General features: G+C 34.0%; 1 protein-coding gene across 1 annotated transcript; it reads left to right on the top strand.

Moving 5' to 3' along the window:
* Nucleotides 1-14,015: 14,015 nt before the first annotated feature.
* Nucleotides 14,016-19,805, top strand: LOC104603457 (uncharacterized). Its single transcript, XM_010267490.3, has 7 exons — nucleotides 14,016-14,710; nucleotides 15,147-15,362; nucleotides 15,445-15,588; nucleotides 18,146-18,265; nucleotides 18,357-18,443; nucleotides 18,538-18,989; nucleotides 19,413-19,805. Coding segments are annotated over exons 1-7 (1,395 nt in total). The 5' UTR covers nucleotides 14,016-14,335; the 3' UTR covers nucleotides 19,414-19,805.
* Nucleotides 19,806-22,115: the final 2,310 nt, after the last annotated feature.

Below are 22,115 nucleotides of genomic sequence, written 5' to 3'. Positions count from 1 at the left end.
GGTAGGGTGGATTGGGTTTAGAACCCGCATATGATTTCCTATTATTTATAATATATATATACTACTTTAAAAACTACCAATGGCTTCAAGAATATTTCTGGAATTTTTTAAGGACAATATTTACCCCTTTATATTTAAATTTAATGATAAAAAAATGAGGGCAAATAGGGAAATTGGTTCTTGATATTAAATGAGTTGAGAATATGTAATTTAAAGATATTCAATGCATTCAACCCCCTCTCATTAAATCCAACACTTAAGTTATTAACTTGCCTTTATGTTCATTGAATCATATATTTAAATCATTTTTATTTCTTCTCATCATTAAGTTCTATTAATTAAATCCATTCTTAATAAATTCCAATAACATAAAAGCTTATACCTTTAAATATACCTAGTAATCAAATGGGTTAATCCATGTTGCCACGATTAAATAATAAAATTTAAAAATAAATAAAATGAAAAAAAATAGAAATTAAAAAAATTAAGAACATTTTTAACATACATATTAAACAATAGAAAGTACCAAATAAGAAATATTTTCATTAACGATGAAAATGGAATGTAAAATTTAAAACCAAATGGAAATAAAAATATTTTCCTATTCTCTCTCATTAAATCTTATATTTAAAATATATTTTTCTCATCATTAAATTCTTGTAATTAAATCCATAATATTAATTTTAATAGTATAAGAATAAATATTTTGAAAAGTAATTTAAAAACAAAACCATTTTCTTCCCTCCTGGTGGTGGGCAAGCAATTTGACCGTTTGGGGTCAAATGGATTAATAAATAATGCCATAATTAAATAATAAAAATTTAAAATAAATAACTATGAAATGTAAGAAGTATTTTTATTAATGATGAAAATGGAAAGCCAATTTCTAAATCTACCTAGAAATTAAATGATGTCATAGTCAAATAATAAAATTTTTAATAATGGAAAACACAGAATCACAAAAGTAAAAAAAAAAAAGATAAGAGAAATTTAGTCTATATTGGACCCTACTTGTACCCATATAGGTTGTAGAATCCCAAAACCCATCCCCGCCCCAAAATCAGTCCTTCAAGCAAAAAAAAAAAGCCCCATCAGGACGAGTAGGGGCAGGTACCCACCAAGTAAGGTAGAAATTGTCATCCCTACCACCACTCCATCTCACCTGTTCTTTATTTTTTTTTCCTTTATTGTTTTTGTTTTGAATCAAACACCTCCAGCATTGGTTTTTGCAACAAACCGAGTATGACTCATATGTTTTCTCATTTTATTTATATAATGAGCATGGATTGGTTGAAACCCCCGTGCCATTAGCGAGTTTGGACCAAGCAATGTTGTACATGTTGGTTTATGTTTATACACAATGAAGGGTAATATTGTCTTTATATTGGCAAAAGCCCATTTCAAACTAAGTAATGTTGTTAAATAAGCATTTTTTTTTTCGGAAAAGCACCAAGGAAAACACGTTATCAAGTGGATTTTAAGCACTTTTTTAGAAGCACTTACTAAAAAACACTTGGAAGGCTTGTGTAACAAGTACATATTTCTTAAGTACTTATTTGAACAAGTACTTAATGCTGATTGGTGACCCCTTTGCCAAACCACTTATAATTACTTTAAATAATTATTGGGGTGAGGATGTTTGGTGAGCCACTTCCCCAATAAGTACTTACTTTAGCAAAAATGACGTTTTAGTTCCTATTTCACACACTCATGTAAACTTTGGTTTTCACATATTATATATTATATATTTCAAAGGAACTTGCCATATCACTACATCAAGACACATAATGATCCATGTGTAACGCATGTGGAGTTACTAGATTGCCATGGCATTAATACAAAAATTAATAATAATGATAATGACAACACTAATAATAATAATAATAATAATAATAATAATAATATGCCCAATATAATGAATAATAACATAAATAAATAGTAAATATTGTTAAAAAAATGAAATAAAATGTATCAAACCACTTTTGAAAGATGATTATTGAAGAGTACTTTAGAGAAGTATTTTCTAAAAGCAATTTTTCATAAAAACGATCAAAAGAATAGTAGTTATTCATACAAACAATTACACAACCAAACATACGTACAACTATTGCATCATTTTCAGTTTTTCTCATTGAAAAAATCGGTTTTCAGCAAAATATTCCAAAAAAGGGTAAATAACCTAGAAGCAATCGAAGTGATAGGATTAGGATGCCTTACCTGTGGTCGCTGGCGAGTCTCTAGTGTGTTTTCGGTCCTAAAAATCATATATGAGAAAAAACACAAAGAACGTTCCAAGCGTTAAATCCTTCAAAACAACAACAAAAAATGGAGATTAGAAGCAAGAGGAAGGTTTGAAAGTCAGAAACAATGCACCCACTAGTCGGTTTTTAGTCGTATTAGTGATCGCTAGTTGCACCCCTACTCCCTCCCGTCGCTGCTCTGTTCATTTTGTTTGAATGGAGAAGGGTTTTCTCCTTCTTAGGGATAGTTTGGGTATTAACAAAATATTATAGGGACTGGGACATCCCAAAATTTTTGAATGAGCACTTGTTGAATAAGTCCTTAAAAAAACCACTTTCAACCTACTTATTTTTTAAGTGCTTGTTTTAGAAATAAGCACTTATTCTTGACTTATTTTCTAAACCAAAATAAGTGCTTATTTTCCACTTATTGTGTGGTTCCAATACTTTTTTTAAGTATTTATTGAATTAAGTACTTAAAAATAGTGAAATCAAATAGGGCCTAAAAAGCTCATTTAGAGGTAAGAAGCCCCAACAAACACAGCCTAAGGGCATATTTGTGAGTGCTTCTATTGAGTGCTTATTGGGTTTATTGCTTATTAGATTCTGAAAGCACCCGAGCAAGGTTTTACTGGAACCAATGATGAGGTTCCATGTCAGCAATAAATTCATGGGCCCATCGTAAAGATGCAGGCCCCATGTATTTAAATCCGGATTCCCCCCAAAAGTGCTTTTTTTATTGAAAAAAACAGGAAACTTGTTTAGAATGTCACACCAAGCACTCGGATGTGCTTATCGAAATTGTTGGGGCCTTACAACAATATGGGCCTTACAACACTCGGATGTGTTTATTTGCACTGATGCAAATGTATGGCAGTGCAAATGTTTTTGGTATAAATTCTAATTTATTTTTGCTTCAAATTTTACCTTACTTTGTTTGGTTGTAGTAAAAATGAAGTAAAAGAAGACCAAAGCAGAATAAAGTAAAATCCAAAACAAAATTAAACCAAAATTCGCATTTTTTTTATTTGCACTCCCATACATTTGTACTAGTGCAAATAAAATTGCACTACAACCAAGGGAAATCCAATGGCAACAGAAATAATGAAATCTAAGCAAAGATAAATAAAAACAAGAACCACAAAAAAAAACACAAAGATTTACATGGTTCGACCTTATTACTCACGTCTACGGGAGAGACGAAACTTGTTCTTTACAATGAAAGAAAATTGAGAAACAATACAACTACTATATGACTTGCAACCCAAACCAACCCTTAACCCTTGGACACCCATTCTCCCTTTTCTCTCAACTCAAAGAACAAAAAACAAGAGAAAAAGAAAAAACACTCTTACACCTCCTCTCATTTATTCACGCTTTCACACACACTCTCTCTCTCTTTCACAAAAAAACAACATACAAAAGAAAGCTTTTATATGTAAAACCTCTTTAACCTAAAGAGGGACTACACTAACCGTTCGATTAAAAGGCAATCTAATGATTGTGAAATAAGACACAATCCTAACAATCTCCCACCTTGGCTTATTTTTCAACCACCTTAGAGATCTACCATTTATGCCTCCACCTGTTCACAAATACCACTAATCTCCATTGGCCTTGTAAAACATCACTAGCTATACATAACTCGAATCATTCGGTCCTAACTCCACCTTATTCAAACAAAACGGCTAATGTACCTATGTAATTGTAACTGAGCTAACAATCGTAGATAACTCCAAAGAGAGACTTTGATCCTTCATCTCTTCTAGTAGGAATCTTCCTCTCACCATTATCTATACCTTGGAAACTTACAACACTTGTCTCCACTCTATTCACAAAAGAGACTCTTTGTGTGACTACACTACCTTACGCACTTTGTTTCCAACTTCCCATCGAGGTCTTGGGAACCACTATACTCTCAACCAGATGATATAAACCCTTGCATTTTTCTCCCATCACTAGGACCATCATGTTTCCACCTGCAACAAAGACCTTGCAACCCTTGGAATCCAATTAACTCAATGATATTAGATTCCTACGCATTTTTGGGACATATGCAACACCACCCAAAGTGCGAATCACTCCACCAAACATTTTGATTTTCATTATCCCAACACCCATGATGTCACATGTACACCCATCAGCCAATGAGAAAACACGTGTCTTCCTCTCTTGGGAAGTGTCAAAATATTCCTTCCTGGAGCAAATATGTGTAAAACATCCAGAATCTAAAACCTACTCATTTGGGGAAAAATTACACATACATTTAGAAACTGTGAGAACGCCTCAATCATCATCTAATGCAATTGCCACGCTTCTAGATTCATCTCCATTACTTTTTGGTGTAGGGCAGTATCTCTCTATGTAACCAAATTCATTGCATCTGTAACATTGTACTTTGCCCTTTTTCCATGGCCTTGGATTTAGGTCTGCTGCTCTCAGATCCCCTATCAGACGAATTGTACTAACACACTTTGACTTGATGTCCTCCCAATCTTGCCATAGGGTAAAACTGCCTTTGCCATCAAACCTCTCAATTTGGACCTAAGTACTTGTACTTTTTGTTGCCACTAGTAATTAAATACGTATTTTGAACGTATACAATTTTTTTCATATTAATTACTTATATCATAGTTACGATACAAAATGAAAATTAATAAAAGTAACAATATGACTAAAAATAAACTTAAATACTTGTACTAAATGTGCACTTGCAGAAATTTTAAATTACAATTACAATTATTATTATTATTATTATTATTATTATTATTATTTTTATTATTATTATTATTATTATTATTATTATTATTATTATTATTATTATTATTATTATTATTATTATTATTATTATAACACACTACTAAATTTCGTGTTCCTTTTCTATCTTAAATAAAAATAATTTTTATTTTAACAATTATTTTTATTTAATATAATGATTATATAACATTAGAAATGCTTCGAAATGTCTTTAGCAAAACTCTGTACTTTTTTATTTTTTGTGTTCGATATTTTTTAAATATTTATTATTTAATTATGACACCATGAATTTCTTTGAAAAGTTGGATCATTAACCCATCATTTGGATAAGAAAATAGCTTTGCTTTCGAATCAATTTTAAATTATATATTCCATCTACATTATATAAATAATTTTTACTTAACACACTTAATTTTTGTTTGGCATAATTAATATATAATTTTTATATATTCTTTTGATTACTTGTACTTTTTTATTACTTTTTAGATATTTATTAGGATAAACTACAAAGACCCCCTTCCATTAGCTTTCTGTTGAAATCCGCCATTTTAATCCCCATACTTCCCTTGTAATAAATATTCGAACAATATTCAGATGTCTCTCACCTACGACAAAGCGGTTTCTTCTCTTCTGCTGCTTTCGCTGAAAATGGCTGCCCACCTTTTGCATCGGCTACTCTTGCTTTTATTAGCCAAAACATCGATCAGCCTCTGTTGAAAATGTTGCTCCAATTAAGTTCTTGTACTTCAATCAAGAACTTTCTCATGCCTTCATCAGTCTCGTGGGCAATGTGCTTCACAGCAACCTCGGCTACAAACTACAAGGTGAAGGACGAGGACCCAATCCAATTCCACCGCTGGTTTAGGAATCAGGTGAAATCGAATGATTCACATTCACATTGAGTAATTTGATTTTGGTTGTTGCTTGCTAATACTTGATAGCTTACCTGGACGCACTTGGGGCTTCGGATCTCAAACTTGGCATTGGTGCTCAAGGTTGTGGTGGCCAAAGGCCTAGCGAACCAGACCACATTCTCTACCATGAAGTTTGATCACTCTATGCTCAGAGATATCTCCTTCACCTTCATGAGTGGCAGTGTCCCTCTCGAGAACAGCGGGAATAAGCCCATGAAAGAGGTGTACCTATAGCACACCCACCAACCATTATATCCATTTGCCGTTAAGAAGAGTCAAAGCCTCGGTGGGAGCCACAGTTGGGTTCTTGGCCTCCAGCTTGGTGATGAGCTCCACGATCTTTGCTCTGGTCTCGCTGGAGGCCCTCAACCCTCGATCTATGTCGTAGATGGAATCAATCAAGCCGTCACTGGGTTCCTCTGGTTTATCGGCCACTACAGTCTGCCGCTACAACCAATGAAGTTCTGCAACTTCAATCAAAGCTTTCTCTAAAAGAACTCAATCCTCCCTCTCTTTCTTTTTCTTCTCTACCAAACACCGTCGGAAGTCCACCGTTGCAACTTCAATCAAAGATTTCTTCAAGTTATAAATCTCACTGTTGCAAGGTTCCTCTGGTTTATCAGCCACTGCAGTCTACCGATGCAACCAATGAAGTTTTGAAGTTACTGCCAGAAGTCAACTGGAATGAAGTTTTGCAACTCCAATCAAATCTTTCTCTTTTCCTTCTTTACCAAACACTGCCGGAAGTCTACCGCTGCAACTTCAATCAAAGCTTTCTTTAGGTTATAAATCTCGCTGTCGCTGGGAGGATTTCAGAACTCCGCCGCCGCTGCTTTTCGTGTATCGTGAGGTTGGGGAAGATGAACGATTAGAAGGGTAATGTGGGGATTGAAAAAATATTGTAATGGTGGATTTCAACAGAAAACTAACGAAAGGGGGTCTTTGTCTCACAGTCATAGTACAAGGGGGTCTTTGTTGCAAAACAAAGTATAGGGGGGTCTTTGTAATTTACCCTATTTATTGTTCAACTATTATATCATCATTTAATCCATTTGACCTAAACCACTAACCCACATCCCAAAAAAAAGTTTGCTTTCTAGGTTGACACTAAATTTTCTATTACATTTCCATTATTGATAAAATTATATCTTGTGTATAATATTTATTTTTGTGATTCTTTGTGTTTTCTATTTTTAAATATTTAATTATTTGACTATGACATCATTTCATTTCTAAGTTGATTTTAATTTTGACATTCCATTTTCATCATTTATAAAAATACTTCTTACATTTCATACTTATTTTTGTTCAGTATAATGAACATACAATATTAGTGACATGCCCAATTCTTTTCATTTTTTGTATTATATATTTTATTATTTAATTATGGTATTATTTATTAACGCATTTGGCCCCAAATGGTTGAATTGCTTACCCGCCACCTAGAGGGATGAAAATAGTTTTGTTTTCAAATTATTTTTCAAAATATTTATTTTATATTATTAAAATTAATGTTGTGGATTTAATTAGTAGAATTTAATAATGAGAAAAATATATCTTAAATATTGGATTTAATAAGAGAATATACCTTAGATATGAGATTTAATGAGAAATAATAGAAAAATAGATTTACTTTCAATTGGTTTTAAATTTTACATTCCATTTCCATCATTAATAAAAAACATTTCTTATTTATCATCAATGTCTTCAACCTATTGTTGACCTAGCTGATTAAACCATTTGAACCATCACTCGGCTTTGATCCTGGGTTTGGTTTTGTTGAAACTCTCCCTTTTAGTTAAAAACCATCTAACCCAGGTAGTTCAATCATTGCCTCATTCAACCCAATAACTAGGTTATAGGTTGCATACTTAATTATGTGCAAACTTTTGGAAGCCATAACTTTGCACTTCAATGTCTAATTGGGGTTATCATTTTCTTTTAGTAACTTTTCAAGATCTATACGTCCCAAGGGCCTTAGGTGCCTTTCCTTGCTATTTTTGCGAAAACCCCTTTTTTGGCCCCAAATTGAAATTTTAATATTTTTATAAATTAAAAATTAAAATATGAATTAAAAAACATAAATAAATATAACATAATACATATATTATTTGTAATATATGTAAAACATAAATACATAATTATAAAATATATGTAAAGTATAACTATAATATATAAAACATAATTATACTATTTATTGATAAAATATGTATTTTTACATACACACACATATAGTGTTGACGTAGAGCGGTTTGACTCATTTGACCTTAATAGATGAACCGGTGACTTGTGACTCAAAGGCAAAAGTGGGTCAATTTTTAAAACATTGTTTATCATACTGATTATTGTTTAATATGTCAGATATATGATGTTAAAAACATTCCCATTTTTTTAATTTCTATATTTTTTGCATTTTATTATTTAATTGGGACAACATGGATTGACCCATTTGACCCAAATGGTTTAATTTCTTACAACCACCTAGATGAAAACACTATTTTTTTTCCATGTGGATATTAAAAGTATAAGTTTTTATGTTACTGAAATTATTATTTTTTTATGTATAGATTAATTATAGAATGTAATGATGAGAAAAAAACAAAAAAGCCTTAAATATATGATTCAATGAAAGTGAATGCAAATTAATACGTTAATTGTTGGTGAATTTAATGAGAGAGAATTGAATGCATTGAATATCTTAAAATTACTTCTGTTCAACTCATTTAATATCAATAACCAACTACCCTATTTGGCCTCTTTTTTATCAATTAATTTAAATATAGAGGGGTAAGTTTTGTCATCAGAAAATTCTAGAAATATTTGAGGTTATTCGTACTTTTTAAAGTAGTATAGATTATCTCTTAAACAATTTCACAAACACCTTGTAAACACCAACCTAGGAGCTTTGAAACTACTTTGTTGGGGCCTCACAACTACCACCCATAGTATAAAAACATAAAGTATTTGAGACAGCAACCATGGGAAATCCAATAGCAATAGAAATAATGAAACCTAAGTAACGACAAATAAAAACAAGCACTACGAAGAACACAAAGATTTACATGGTTTGGACTTTACCGCCTACATCCATGGGAGAGACGAAACTTGTTCTTCACTATAAAAGAAAATTGAGAAACAATACAAATACTATGTGGTTTGCAACCAAAACCAACTCTTAACCCTTATACACTCGTTCTCCCTTTCCTCTCAACCTAAAGAACAAAAACAAGAGAAAAAGAAAATACACTCTTACACCAAGAGCACCTGCTCTCTTTTCTTCACGCTCTCACTCACTCTCTTTCTCTCTCTCACAAAAAAAATACATGCAAAAGAAAGTTTTTATATATAAAACCTCTTTAACCTAAAGAGGGACTGCACCAATCATTAGATTAAAAGGCAATCAAATGGTTGTAAAATAAGACACAATCTCAACAGAAATAAACACTTATTCAAAAATTTCTTGTTAGAAGCCCGTCTAGAAAGGAAAAACACCCCAAACGTGGTCGAAGGTGATGTTTGGCATCGATGATGATTTTTCCTTAACAATTATCCTCAGTGATTTTTGGAATTGATGATTTTTTTAATTGTTATTTGGTATCATTTATGCCTTGTGAACCGATTTTTGAGAAATCAGCTTTGAATGTATATGGTACTGATTTTCAAGGGTTAATTATTTTTATATTAGAGTTATTATTCAACGACATTTTGGATGCCATGTCATCCTAAAACATAGGAATAAGCTAAAAATAAGGAAATCACCCAAAAAGGTAATCCCTGGCTGATTTCAAAAATCCATTTTTGACCAATTTTCTAAAAGTCACCAAAATCAACTAACCAAACAGAAATTTCAATACCGATTCCTCTAATGCTGATGTGGCTCAAATATGACAGTGATTTTCAAGAAATCATCATCAATGCCAAACATCACCTAAGTTAAAGGATTTTGGTCTCAATAACATTTTTTTTGTTTATCAAAAAAACATGTAATTTTAGATTTGTAAAAATGTGTAAAAGTATCATGTCACAAATATCCAATAAAGAAAATTTATGCTAAATAAGCATATGCCATTGGAGATATTTAAGCTTATTTTCAAAAAAAAAAAGAAAAGTTTTGCCTCTTTTTTTGAAGTATAAATAATTTAACCTACATATTATTTGCATACCAACTTTCCTGTCTATCATTTGAAAGTGGACAGCTAAAGGGTTGCTCCTCATACAGAAGCCTAACCAATTTGAAAACGCTATTGAGTTGGTATGCTCCCTTTTAGTGGAGCCCATTTCTCTAGCTCCCTTTTAGTGGAGCCCATTTGCATACCAACTTTGCATACCTATCTATACTACATATTATTTGCATACCAACTTTCAGGATCAAATTCTGATTGCCCCATTCCCTAGCTCCCTTTTAGTGGAGCCCATTTCTCTCACATTAAGAGCATTTACCACTTTCCACCACTATAGTCTATAGCAATATTTCGAATATTTAAAAGGGTGGTTTATTAGAACACCCCTACAGTTTTGATGAATTAAATTGAAACCTATTTTATAGTTTTCATTTTATTAAAATAGTTTTATACTTTGCAACCTATTAACTTAATCAACCTTTTATTAACAAGTGTTCATTTTGTCATATAGAAAACAATAACATGATCACCTATACTGAATATAAAATGTTCGACGGCATAGGTATATGATTGTTATTCCAAAAGCACCTTTGACACTTTTTTTTTACAGAAAATAGAATTGACTAAATAGAGCCAATTAGAGTGATTGCCTCTGTCTTATTAAGGATAAAAATGATATTAAAACTTATTTTTATTTATTTTTGATTAAATTTATCCAAATAGGTTTTGGTAAATCTAATGAAATGTTGGTTAAGTAAAATAATTATAAACTATAGAGTTGTTTTAATAAAATGCAAACTATAGATAAATTTTAATAAAGGATAAATCTCTTAAATTACCCCTACTTTTTAGCGTAATGACACACGGGGTCGTTAATATCCATTAATATTCCGTCGAAATTCATACACACTTGACACCATATGATATGATGTGTAAATGTTTTTTAAAACCCAATTTTACCCTTCGTCCCTCTCCCTTCTTCACCATCCCTCCATTCTCACAAGTGGTGGTGGAGGCTATGGCAGTGGCGATGCTGGTGGAGGCTATGCATCTGGCAGTGGCGGAAACTATGCAACTGGCGGTGGTAGTGATTATGCAGGTGCTGCTAGCGGGGGCTATGGAGGTAGCGGTGGCGGCAGGAGTTACTGAGGCAGCGGTGGCGGTGGTGTAGATTATGGAGGAAGTGGTGGTGGAGGTTATGGGAGTGGCGGTGAGGGTAATGGAATTTCCGGACGGCAGTGCGACGGTGAGAAAGGTTGGAGATCTCAAATCTGCAAGGAGAACCCAGATCTGAGATCAGGCCCGTCGTCCCCCGCTTCAATGTAGGAACTCACCGTCCATCTGAGATTTGCAAGGAGAACCCAGATCCCAGTATTGCACCACCTTCAGATCGCACACTCAGCTTGTAAAGGTACCTTATACCCAGAACTCTGCGTTTCAACTCTGTCTTCCTTCCCAAACCTAGCTTCCAAAACCATCCCACAAATGATCTCTTCTACTGTCGACTACACCGTAAAAGAAGTCGAGATTTCTGCCTCTAACTGCACTGGCATCCGAAAGAAGCTCAAAGCGCAAGCTTGAACAGCGGGCTCTGGATGACTGTTTAGAACTTTTTGACGAAACCATCTCAGAGCTTCAAACCGCTCTCTCTGATCTATCACCAAAGCTCACCTTCAAAGCACTACAATGACTTGCAAACGTTGTTAAGCGCTGCTATGACGAATCAGTACACCTGTCTCGATGGATTATCCTTGGGCAATGAGCAGGTAATCAGATTTGGTCAGTAATTCTCTAGCGATGCTTAAAAAGATGCCAAAGGCGGCCGATACCCTGAAGGACGAGGTGTTCCCAGAGTATGGTAAAATGGCCGGCAGGTTCCCGGGATGGGTGTTGCCCAAAGATCGAAAGCTGTTGCAGGCGTCGACCAACACGATGAAGTTTGATCTGGTGGTGGCTAAAGACGGGAGTGGCAACTTACGATAGGTGAGGCGATAGCTGCGGCGCTTAATTCCAGTGCTACCAGATTCGTGATCTATATAAAGGCAGGAACATATTTCGAAAATGTGGACGTGGGCAAGAAGAAGACCATGCTGATGTTCGTCGGAGATGGGATCGGAAAGACAGTGGTCAAAGCTAGTCGCAATGTCGTCGATGGCTGGACTACTTTCCGTTCTGCTACCGTCGGTAAGTGCAATAGTCATCCCAGCACGGGTTGACAGAATCGACATCGCTCTCAGAGGTTGGGTTTTTTATCGTTTTTCTTCTCCTGAGTTCAATAAACAAAAAAAAAAGGAAAAAATATCTTCTTCTGAGTTCTACCGACTCTATAGGCTTGATTTCTTTTATATTTTTAGGGTAAGTTTTGAGTTCTTATTGAGCGTCGATCGGGATCTGGTGGTTATCTGTCAGAAGTATACATCGGTGCCGACAATCTGCCGACTGTATGCATTTATCAAGATCAACGGAGGAACCGATTTGGTGTTGACGGAGAAGAATATCTCTTTCTTCGTTCGGGAGCTCAACGGAGGGTTGAAAGAATGTCTACGATGACGCCAATGGTAGTTTAAGAATCTCAGGGCTCAAGGATAACCAGAAAGAAGGAGGAAGAGAAATAAGAAGAGCGGATGAAATTTAAGGAATAATGAAGGGCAAATTTGACATTTTATTTTCTTTAAATAGCATTTAATGACGATCATAAAACTTAAGCGTACCTCAAAACAATAACTAAACATGTCATTAAACTAAACAGTAGAGATTTATCTTTTAATGAATCTATAAATTTTTATAGGGATGTTTTAATAAATGACCCTATTTAAAAAGATACATTATTTAATATTTAACCCTCCTTGAGCTTCAATCAAATATTATATTCACCCCTCAGGTTTACCTATTAACACATATTCCCTTTCATCACGCAATCACAAGGGATTCACCTAATAACACATAAAATATTATCTGGCCTAAATCCTGTTGTTTAACTTTTCATTCCCATCTTCACCTTATGGAAGAGAACAAAAGTTTATTCCTTAAAAAAATACAAATAACACTAATTTTGTTTGTATAATATTCAAAGAAATATAATATATATATATATATATATACAAAAAGGATAAATTTGTTTTATAAGAGATTTTAAACGTCATCTACTCATCTTAGCAATTTCCCTCGCCGAAACCAATTGCTTAGTGGTTGGTCACATTTCTACATGTTTTTTTTTACTGTGATAGGGGTTAATAATTAAATAGATAAACCCGATAGGAGTTGTTTGAATTTGATAAAAAATCAGGGAAAAAATAAATAATTGGGAAATTGTCTAAAACCCACCATAACTTTTCAGCATCTCTTAAACTTACTATAACTTTTCAAAACGGCCAAAACTCACCATGCATTAAGTTTTTGTTTTCCAAAACTCACCTTCCATAACAGAGGTGTCCATGTCAGCATAAATAACAATTTTTTATGACCAAATCACCCTTGAATGGCGAGTTAGAGGAAAATGGTCTTTTTCATTTTTCAAATTTATTTATTTTTTTTACATTTTTAGTGTTTTGTTATAATTTCTAATATTTTTTATAATTTCTGTTTTTTTACATTTTTCTATTTTCTACCATCTATAAAATTTTCTGTATTTTTTGTTATTTATTTGCAATTTCTGTGTTTCTCTATAATTTTTGGTGTTTTTTCTATAATTTTTATTTTCTGATTTTGTTTTTCAATTTTTATACTTTCTATAATTTGAAAATATTTTTTTTATTTTGTGTGTAATTTCTATAATTTTTTATATTTTTTATAATTTCTGTGTTTTTATATGTATTTTATATTTGAAAATATTTTTTAATTTTTTTCTTTTTTTTTCATGTCTAAATATTAAAATATATGTATATATTTTATATTTTTTATGAAAGGATAAAATAGTAATATATTAATAGCCATTAGTCTCTATAACGTCAAATTAGTGACGATGAATTTTAGACATTTTGAAAAGTTAAGGTGAATTTATGAGAAATGTTAAAAAGTGGTTTTGACAATTTCCCTAAATAATTTAACCTACAAATAAGAATTATAAATGCTTGTCCGTAACGGCTATAAATGAGTAAACGTGGTGGAATGCAACTGGTATCCAACATTCCAACGTCTTCCTTCCAAGTTTGGCTCTTTCTAGTTTCTATCTCTGTAAAAAATTTGAAAATCAAATCCGTTCAAATTACAGAAAAATACAGACAAGCCACTCCAAAATTTCCATCCATAGCAGCATTTATACATCAAGGCAACGCTGCAATCACGCTCTCCTGCTCTTCTCGCCATGGAAGGCGGCCAAGAGCTCGAGTTCCACGCGCTTCGCCCGTCGCCTTCTCTTGTATCTCTTGTTCCCTTCTCGCCATCAATCACGTCCTCGCCTCGCCGGCTTTCAACTCACTTCAGCGAGCCGAGCCGCCCTATCCGGGCAGCTCGGCAACTCTGTTGGGTGTCCCTCCAAGGTCGTCTTGTTGGAGCAGAGGAAGCCAGCTCGGTTAAAGCCATTGGAGGTAAATTGAGTGGAGAAGAGGGCCTGGCTTGGGAGCTCTTTAAACCCATTCATCGGATCTTAATTGTCGCCATAGTCGCCATTGCCGTTGCGGACTTGAACTTTAAGAAATCTCGCCAGATATGGCAGCTGAGAAGATCTGTAGATCTCAGAGTGCGTAATATAAGCTTGTATTAATTAATTAGTTTGCTTTTATTTTGCTACGCATTTATTTTTCTTCTACTGTTTATCAACGTTTTTTCTGTTAAGGTAAGGGTTCAATTTAGTGGGCTTCTACCTCTGGGTTTTGTTTCATTGATTCTAAATGTTTTTAAACAAATTTGAACCTTTTCCTAAAACAAAGGTTGAGTTTTGTTTGAGATTCATAATTGCAATCTAGGCATTCACATTACTTCTCTATAGTCTATATGAAGTTCATTAGCCCTTCCCAAATGATTTACCTTTATTAATCTCTAGTTGCTGAACTTGTCATGAATCATAATTCAGTTTTTTGCCCCTTTTTTATTTGCTAGTTTATTAGTATCTGAATTTTATTCCAGAAACGAAGCAGCTCTGATGGCTCACTTTGATGTTTGATCTGGTTTTTCAGGATCAAGTTCTATCCAGCATGCAGAAGAAGCTGGATGACCTCTGTGAGCAGCTTAGTTCCATGAAAGAGAAAGAGCACCCTGAAATTGGGTTTGACATGTTCACAAACAGCAAGGATTTCCTATTTAGTGAAGATATCAATCTTGGTCAGACCGGGTGTTCTGCTTGTGGTTGTCGGGTTTGCAATCAGAATCGTATTTCAGAAAATGATTCAGTGGTAATTATCTGACTTACTGAGAAAAATTTGCATCCATTAATAAGGTAGGTTATGTATTTCGTTCTCTCTCTCTGTGAATCAGCGAAACTCTATCGGAAAAGCATGTAGTAGAGATGAAAAGTTCAAATTGAAAGTACCTTTCACAAATGGGGCAGAGCAAGAGGAGCGCCGGATGTCCGATTTATCAGACTGGGCTCCAAGTGTATCTTCTTCAGCAGAAATCCAGGTAACTGAACATCTAGAGACAAGCTTTAAATTCTATGTAACATGAGTTCATTTCAATGGAGCTTTATATAATTGTAGTTGAAAATGAAGCATCTGTGCAATGGTGGTCCATGATTATGGTTAAACATGTTAACCAACCAAGAGAATCTATAAGAAATACTTATCTGTCATAGCAGAAGTCCACTCTCAGGCATGGAGTTTTAATTCTATTTCTGAAGAGAATAAATTATTTTACTGTTTTTTATTTATGATTGAACAAATGTTTCCCCATGTTCTTGTGGTTATTTGAATTCTGCAATAAAGTCTCTGAATTCAAAATAATCATTCTTCTAGTGCAGCAAAAGAAAGCGAATTGTTTTTTTGGTCTTTCAGAAATGCAATTTCAAGTGGTAGAATAGTCTCCTCACAATCACTAAGTTTTTGCACAATTCTGTGGATATGATCCTTAGAGAGTATTGGCGCCACAATCTTGTTGTTAGGATGCAATCTTAATTCTAAAATGACCAACCAAAACCAAAAACAAAAATAAAAAAGTCTTGTTTCACTTCTAGTATTTTATTTCTTCCTCTTCAATAAGATCTAGTCAACATGATATTGGGTTAATGAGCCATGACAAAGCCATTTATAACATTATTTATGATTTGATTTTTAATGAAAGGTTCATTATTATTCATGGGGAAAATTAATGTGTATAGTATTGTGGTTCCATCAAATGGATCATGGTATCCACAAGTGACAGGGTTAGAACTTGGTTGCATGTGCAAGAGACTCGCGTTCATTTTTTATAGGCTCATCTCACTTCACAAGCATTAGGCAATTCACCAAGATAGAAACCTGTTATTTGTGAGAGCTCTATATGAATATGATAGAGTGATACATATCAATCACATATGGTGACTCAGGGTCTACAAATAGGTTTAATATAGATTGCAGTGAGTGAATCCATTGAGGTTGCATTTATAATGATCCGTCCTAGTATAGAAAATATGTTTCTAACCTATCTCTCTTTGGCCTATGAGAAATATATAGTCTAGGCATAATGTTGTTAACTTTGAGTTGCTTAACCAGTGAGGCCAATCTTGGTCGATACCTGAATAGCTTGGATTTTATAGTACCAACCTTTTAACTCTGAAATTCTTTCTTTTCAGAGGTCATGTTTAACACAAACATGTGAACACACCTTTGAATTCTGAAAATAACTCTTAAATTTTCCAAAGTGCTCTCCCCTTTGAACACAATCAATACTAAATTAATAGGTTATTTAGACAACTTCTATTCACCATAGATGTTGCACATAATCTCCCCATAAACTATGCTTTTAATTGTATAAAAATGATTATAACATCATTTGTGTTATATATTCAAGGGGTAAATCTATAAAATAGACATTTTCAGAGATTCCAGTATTCAGAATACTAAACTACATCACCATAATCAAAACTCAAAAAAGGCAAAGAAGTGTTTTTTTTTCTTCTTTTTTTATGGTTAAAACATTAGACTTGTTTTCAGAACTCTGTGTTTAGCCCGTGGCATGGACCGAAATGGTCCATCCACAATATGAACACAGTACCAAACACCACCAAAAGTTCAGATTTACCAAACACCATCATCTTGTCCTAGGGTGAACTTAGTACTCAATCTTGAGGGAATGAGGGAATATCGAGATGAAGTTATTTTTGGACACAAAATCAAAATATAATATTTTGCAAATAGTTTGTGATATTACTTTTAAAATTATATTTTATATTTTAGATATTATATTTTGGATAGTACTCAGTACTGAAAAGAGCAGAATGGCAGAACAGGACTCATGTAGTCAATCCCATATTGTTGGGACAAGGTTTGGTTGAACTGAGTTTAGTTGAGAATCTTTTTGGAAATTGATTTGTAGTTTGAAAGGTTTTCTATAAAAATGCAATACCTAGAGATTGATTCAAGGGGCCATTGTTTGGTGTAATAGTAAAATCTTGGGCTGGCAAGTGTGAGAAAAAGGTTTGTATCCACCCCTCCCAAGACACCACATAGCTTGGATCAACATTGGGTAATGGCCTTTTTTGACCTAGGGATTAATTTCTAAATAGTTAGGGAATGGACAATATAGTACTCTATGGCCTAAACTATTGCAAAAGGACCTTTTTCTAAATTTCAATTTGTTGGGAATTTAGCTGCATTTCTAATAATGGGCACAATTACAACTAAAGAAGGTTGCAAATTTTCCTAATTAGATAGAAAGTTTCTAATTAACACATGCAAGACACAAACACTTTTACTTTGATTGATTGAGGATTTAACAAGAATTAGAAGTGTTCTTTTTAAGCCTGGAAATTGGAATTCTAAAAGGATTCCATGACTCTCTAGAGCTGACTGGGCAGCTCAAGTTGTTGTGTCATCTCTCTCTCTCTCAATGTCCCTGACCGGGCAGCTCAGGTTGTTCTGGGCTGGTTTATCTAAACCACCATAATACACCTCTCTAATTACAATCTGAAATATAATTAAATACTCCAGTGGTTAGCTGGTTGATCTGCATTTGTAAATGCACAATTATGCTTTCTTTACAGCTTAACACATTAGCAGTAGAGCAAGATATATACAACCTCCAGAGGGAATGTGAAGAAAAGGATGCTACCATAAGGGAGCTTGAAGCTGTTGTCCGCTCATCTGATGTTGCTGGTTCAAAGGTACTTGATAATTGATATCCTTTAAGTTTGTGCATACATCTCAATGGTGAATCCTCTATTGTTTAGCATCATTTCTTCTCTTTGGTCACAGAGAATTGCAGAGCTAGAAGATGTGATCCGAAGAAAAAACATGATTATTACAAAACTGAAGAAGGATATGGCGGTTCTAGAACAACAGGTGAGAATAACAAAATCCCCATGACTTAATAATTCAGTTTTCCTTTGGAACCTTTCTTTTGAATTCAAGTACTGAAGTTCAAATATATATATAGGTGGCACAACTAACAAGGATTCAGAGGCCCTCCACCTTTACCACAAAACCAGATGTTAAGAAACTTCCAGTCATGTCAGATAATATCCTTTATGGCATGGATAGTAGCACTAGTCCATCATCTTCGGATTCTGATTCTCCTGTCGAGAACCGATCGCGTGGTCCAGTTCATGAACATCGGAATAATCATGCTCTTCAGGAGGGAGTTACTTTGGAGAGTGTGCAGAAAGTGTCTTCAGCTAAGACTCCAAACTCCTCACCAAGACCTATAGACAAACCTTCAAAGATACGGGATGTGAGCCCTCTCAAGGAGAACTCCATGAATCAAAGACTCAATTCCATGGCTACTACAAGGCCTAGGCAATTGGCATCTGGTGGTGGAGATGTAAAAAGGAATAGGAGACATGGTCGAACTTCTGCAAAGGACATGACCCCACAAAAGAGATGGATATAGTAAGTATTATTTTATTGATGATATTTCTAACTTAAAAGTTTTTGTTGTTCTATTTATATTACAAGCCAATAATACTAATAATAAATAATAATTAGTAACCTGGTTATTTAAAAAGCAAACTGAATATATTTATAAATAGGAATAAAAGCCCATTTAGATGGGTAAGGACTAAAATGCCACAAAATGAGTGCAAATTATTGTTAGAGTGCTCAGTTATTCTAACAGCATGTTTCAAACCTTATATTTTGTATGTATGTGTACTGTACATATTTGTATTTGTACTCCTTCCAAACTGAGAAAAAGTGAAAATCAGAGTGCATGGTCTGTCATGATTTATGAATCAGTCATGCTTTGTGCATTTCAAAGGACCATGGTTGCTTTCATAATGTTCTTAATATATTCTTTTTTGCTATAACTTTTAGGTTGTGGCCGAGATATTGATGCTTGAGGAAATTTTGGTATTAAACATTGTCAATTTCAAGTTGGCATACTGTGGTGCACTTCGAAAGGCTTTTCATTAGTATCCAGATCTTCCCAGCACTGTGAACAGATGATCAAGAGAAAAGGAAATAGAGAGGACCTACTATTGTGAACAGATCTTCACAGCTTTGAGAAGTGTAATATTTATCTTTGCAAGTAAAAACTTACTATAATTACAGCATAGCTGCACATATTTTTATGCATCAGTAGATACAGCACCATAAGAAGTAGAGAAAAGGAAATAGAGAGGACCTACTATTGTGAACAGATCTTCACAGCTTTGAAAAGTGTAATATTTATCTTTGCAAGTAAAAACTTACTATAATTACAGCATAGCTGCACATATTTTTATGCATCAGTAGATACAGCACCATAAGAAGTAGAGAAAAGGAGAAATATTGATTATATTGTTTTCATTATTACTTTGATAATGTCTACCTTATCAACATACAGCATAAGTGAAGGCAGAGTCAAACATGACTATAAATGAATAAGTTTGAAGTTTGAACTTCCAAGCTTGAATTGGAAGTAGAAAGTAGAAACTGCTGGGTTTGTTTTTAGTATTGGCAAATGTGTTGATTAAAGGCTCACAGCAATAGATTTGCAAAATCAACCTTTTTAGTACATAGGACATGGGTTGAAATGGTGAAAAATTATTTAAGTGTCCATGAATTAACAATGAAACTCTGCAAGTGTGAGCTTGTCTACGCGGTCACTCCCAAGCCTAGATAAAAGAGGGTTGGCATCAGGTTGGTAAAAAGGCAGCCCGGTGTGCCTTTCTAGTACTTGGCAAATACTCTAATATTCTGATTCTAAACTTCCATTGAAGCCCAATTGATCAACTAATACCACATTAATTTTCTTGGATTATTTGACATCAAGACCATAGATTCCTCTCCATGGACCATATTAATCCAACCTTGAACTGAAAATGGAGACCGAGTATATGTTTGGTTTTGTTGGTGTTTATAGAGAGGCCATTTATTGCTTTAAACGTTTATTTGTACTATCTTACTTTAAACGTTTTTTGCTTTCCACTTCAGATTAACACCTATAAATACATGCTACATCAACATTTTATTTCAAGAAATGTTGGGGCATTAGGGTTATGGGGAAATGAAAATTTGATGTTTATTCAAATGCCCCGTGCACAAAACTCAAAGCATTTCAGTTTCCTAGTTTTATTTGATAAATGGTGAAACCAAACAGTAGTTTCATATGTAATAAACGCCAATGCCTATATGGTGGCGCTTTTTCAATAAACGCCCACAGAACCAAACATTACCTAAATCTACTCCTCACAGAGCATTTCTCATAGCACATTGCATCTGCACATCAGGAACATCCCCTGTACTTGTATGTTGTCATTCATGGGGAGATTTTCTCAAATGCATGTTTCATGTTTGGGATGTAATGTGATGTGAGGAGCAGATCCAGATTCCTGAAAGCATTGCTACTAAGTATTCTTAGCAAGGACTTCAACAAGATGTATATTCCTTACAAAAAGAAAAAAACAAAAAGTAATATACTAAACTTTTGTTATTTTTAATTTTTAGGGTTTATCAAAAGGTCATAAAATGCAAGTATTTTTTTAATAAGCAAAATATACTATTCCAGCTCAAATTTGGACGGTGATAATAGGCTTTTTCAACTCTTAGCCCATCTTTATGGCGTTGAATTCATTGAATCTTACCTAGCAAGGTATGCCTCCGTCGTCATATCAGTGACATTGATCCAACCTATCAACTTTGTGGAGAGAATGTTGAAACCATAGAACACATCCTCCTCTATTGTCCAGCGGTCCGACCAATCTGGTTTGGTTCTATTTTGAACTTGAGAATAGAGTTCTATCCTAATCAAAGCCTAGTTGAGTGGTTGATGTCTTGGTAGAAGGTAGAGAAAAAATTAGGTACCCCTGTCTTTCTTCATGGTGCCACTATCCTATGGTTGATTTGGAGGCAAAGGAATAACACCATCTTTAATAATAAACCTTTCAATTAAGAAGCTATTATAAAACGTTCTCAAGGTTTATGTGATTTTTACTTAAAGAATGGAAAAAGTTGTTACTCTTACACTACTGAGACTACATTTCCTACTCAGAACCACTCTTGGACTAAACCAAGTATTGACCGGCTAAAAATAAATATTGATCGTGCAGAGAAAATAAAGTCGGAGCTGGTATTGTTATCAGAGATCATAGGGGTGTTCATATTTAATCCTGTGCAGTTCCTCTCCCAGCTGGTTCCCTCTCTTCAAATTGAAGCCATTGCATTCCTCATGGGTATCAAATTTGTTATTGAGTTACATCTTGACAATGTGGCTTTTGAAGGCAATGCTAAACATGTAACTGACCTCTTGTTGGTGGATTCTTCAACCCCACCGTGGTGTGTTAACACTATTATTGAAGATTGCAGAGGTCTTTTATCACGCCTCCGTTCATTCTTAGTTACTCATACCAGAAGGATGACAAATATGGCAGCCCACAAAGTTGCTCAAATTGCTATCAATGTTTCTTCTATTACTACTTGATCGGCTTGTCTTGATTTTTTGACAGTCGTTGCTTCCTCTAATATGCTTAATTGAGATAACTGAAAGCCCTCCTTTGCTCAAAAAAAAAAAAAAAAAGAAAAAGAAAAACTCTTGAG

Source organism: Nelumbo nucifera, chromosome 2 (genome assembly GCF_055504915.1).
Source record: "Nelumbo nucifera cultivar China Antique chromosome 2, China Antique-T2T, whole genome shotgun sequence".
NCBI lineage: Eukaryota > Viridiplantae > Streptophyta > Magnoliopsida > Proteales > Nelumbonaceae > Nelumbo > Nelumbo nucifera.
The sequence above is the reverse complement of the archived record's forward strand: the minus strand, read 5'-3'. Positions and strand labels throughout refer to the sequence as shown.

What these genes read in the sequence shown, in the direction of transcription:
- LOC104603457 (XM_010267490.3), top strand. Translation starts at nt 14,336, where the DNA reads ATGGAAGGCGGCCAAGAGCTCGAGTTCCACGCGCTTCGCCCGTCGCCT. An exon ending in GAAGATCTGTAGATCTCAGA is followed by an intron (nt 14,711 to 15,146) that starts GTGCGTAATATA and finishes CTGGTTTTTCAG; the next exon opens with GATCAAGTTCTATCCAGCAT. An exon ending in TGGCGGTTCTAGAACAACAG is followed by an intron (nt 18,444 to 18,537) that starts GTGAGAATAACA and finishes ATATATATATAG; the next exon opens with GTGGCACAACTAACAAGGAT.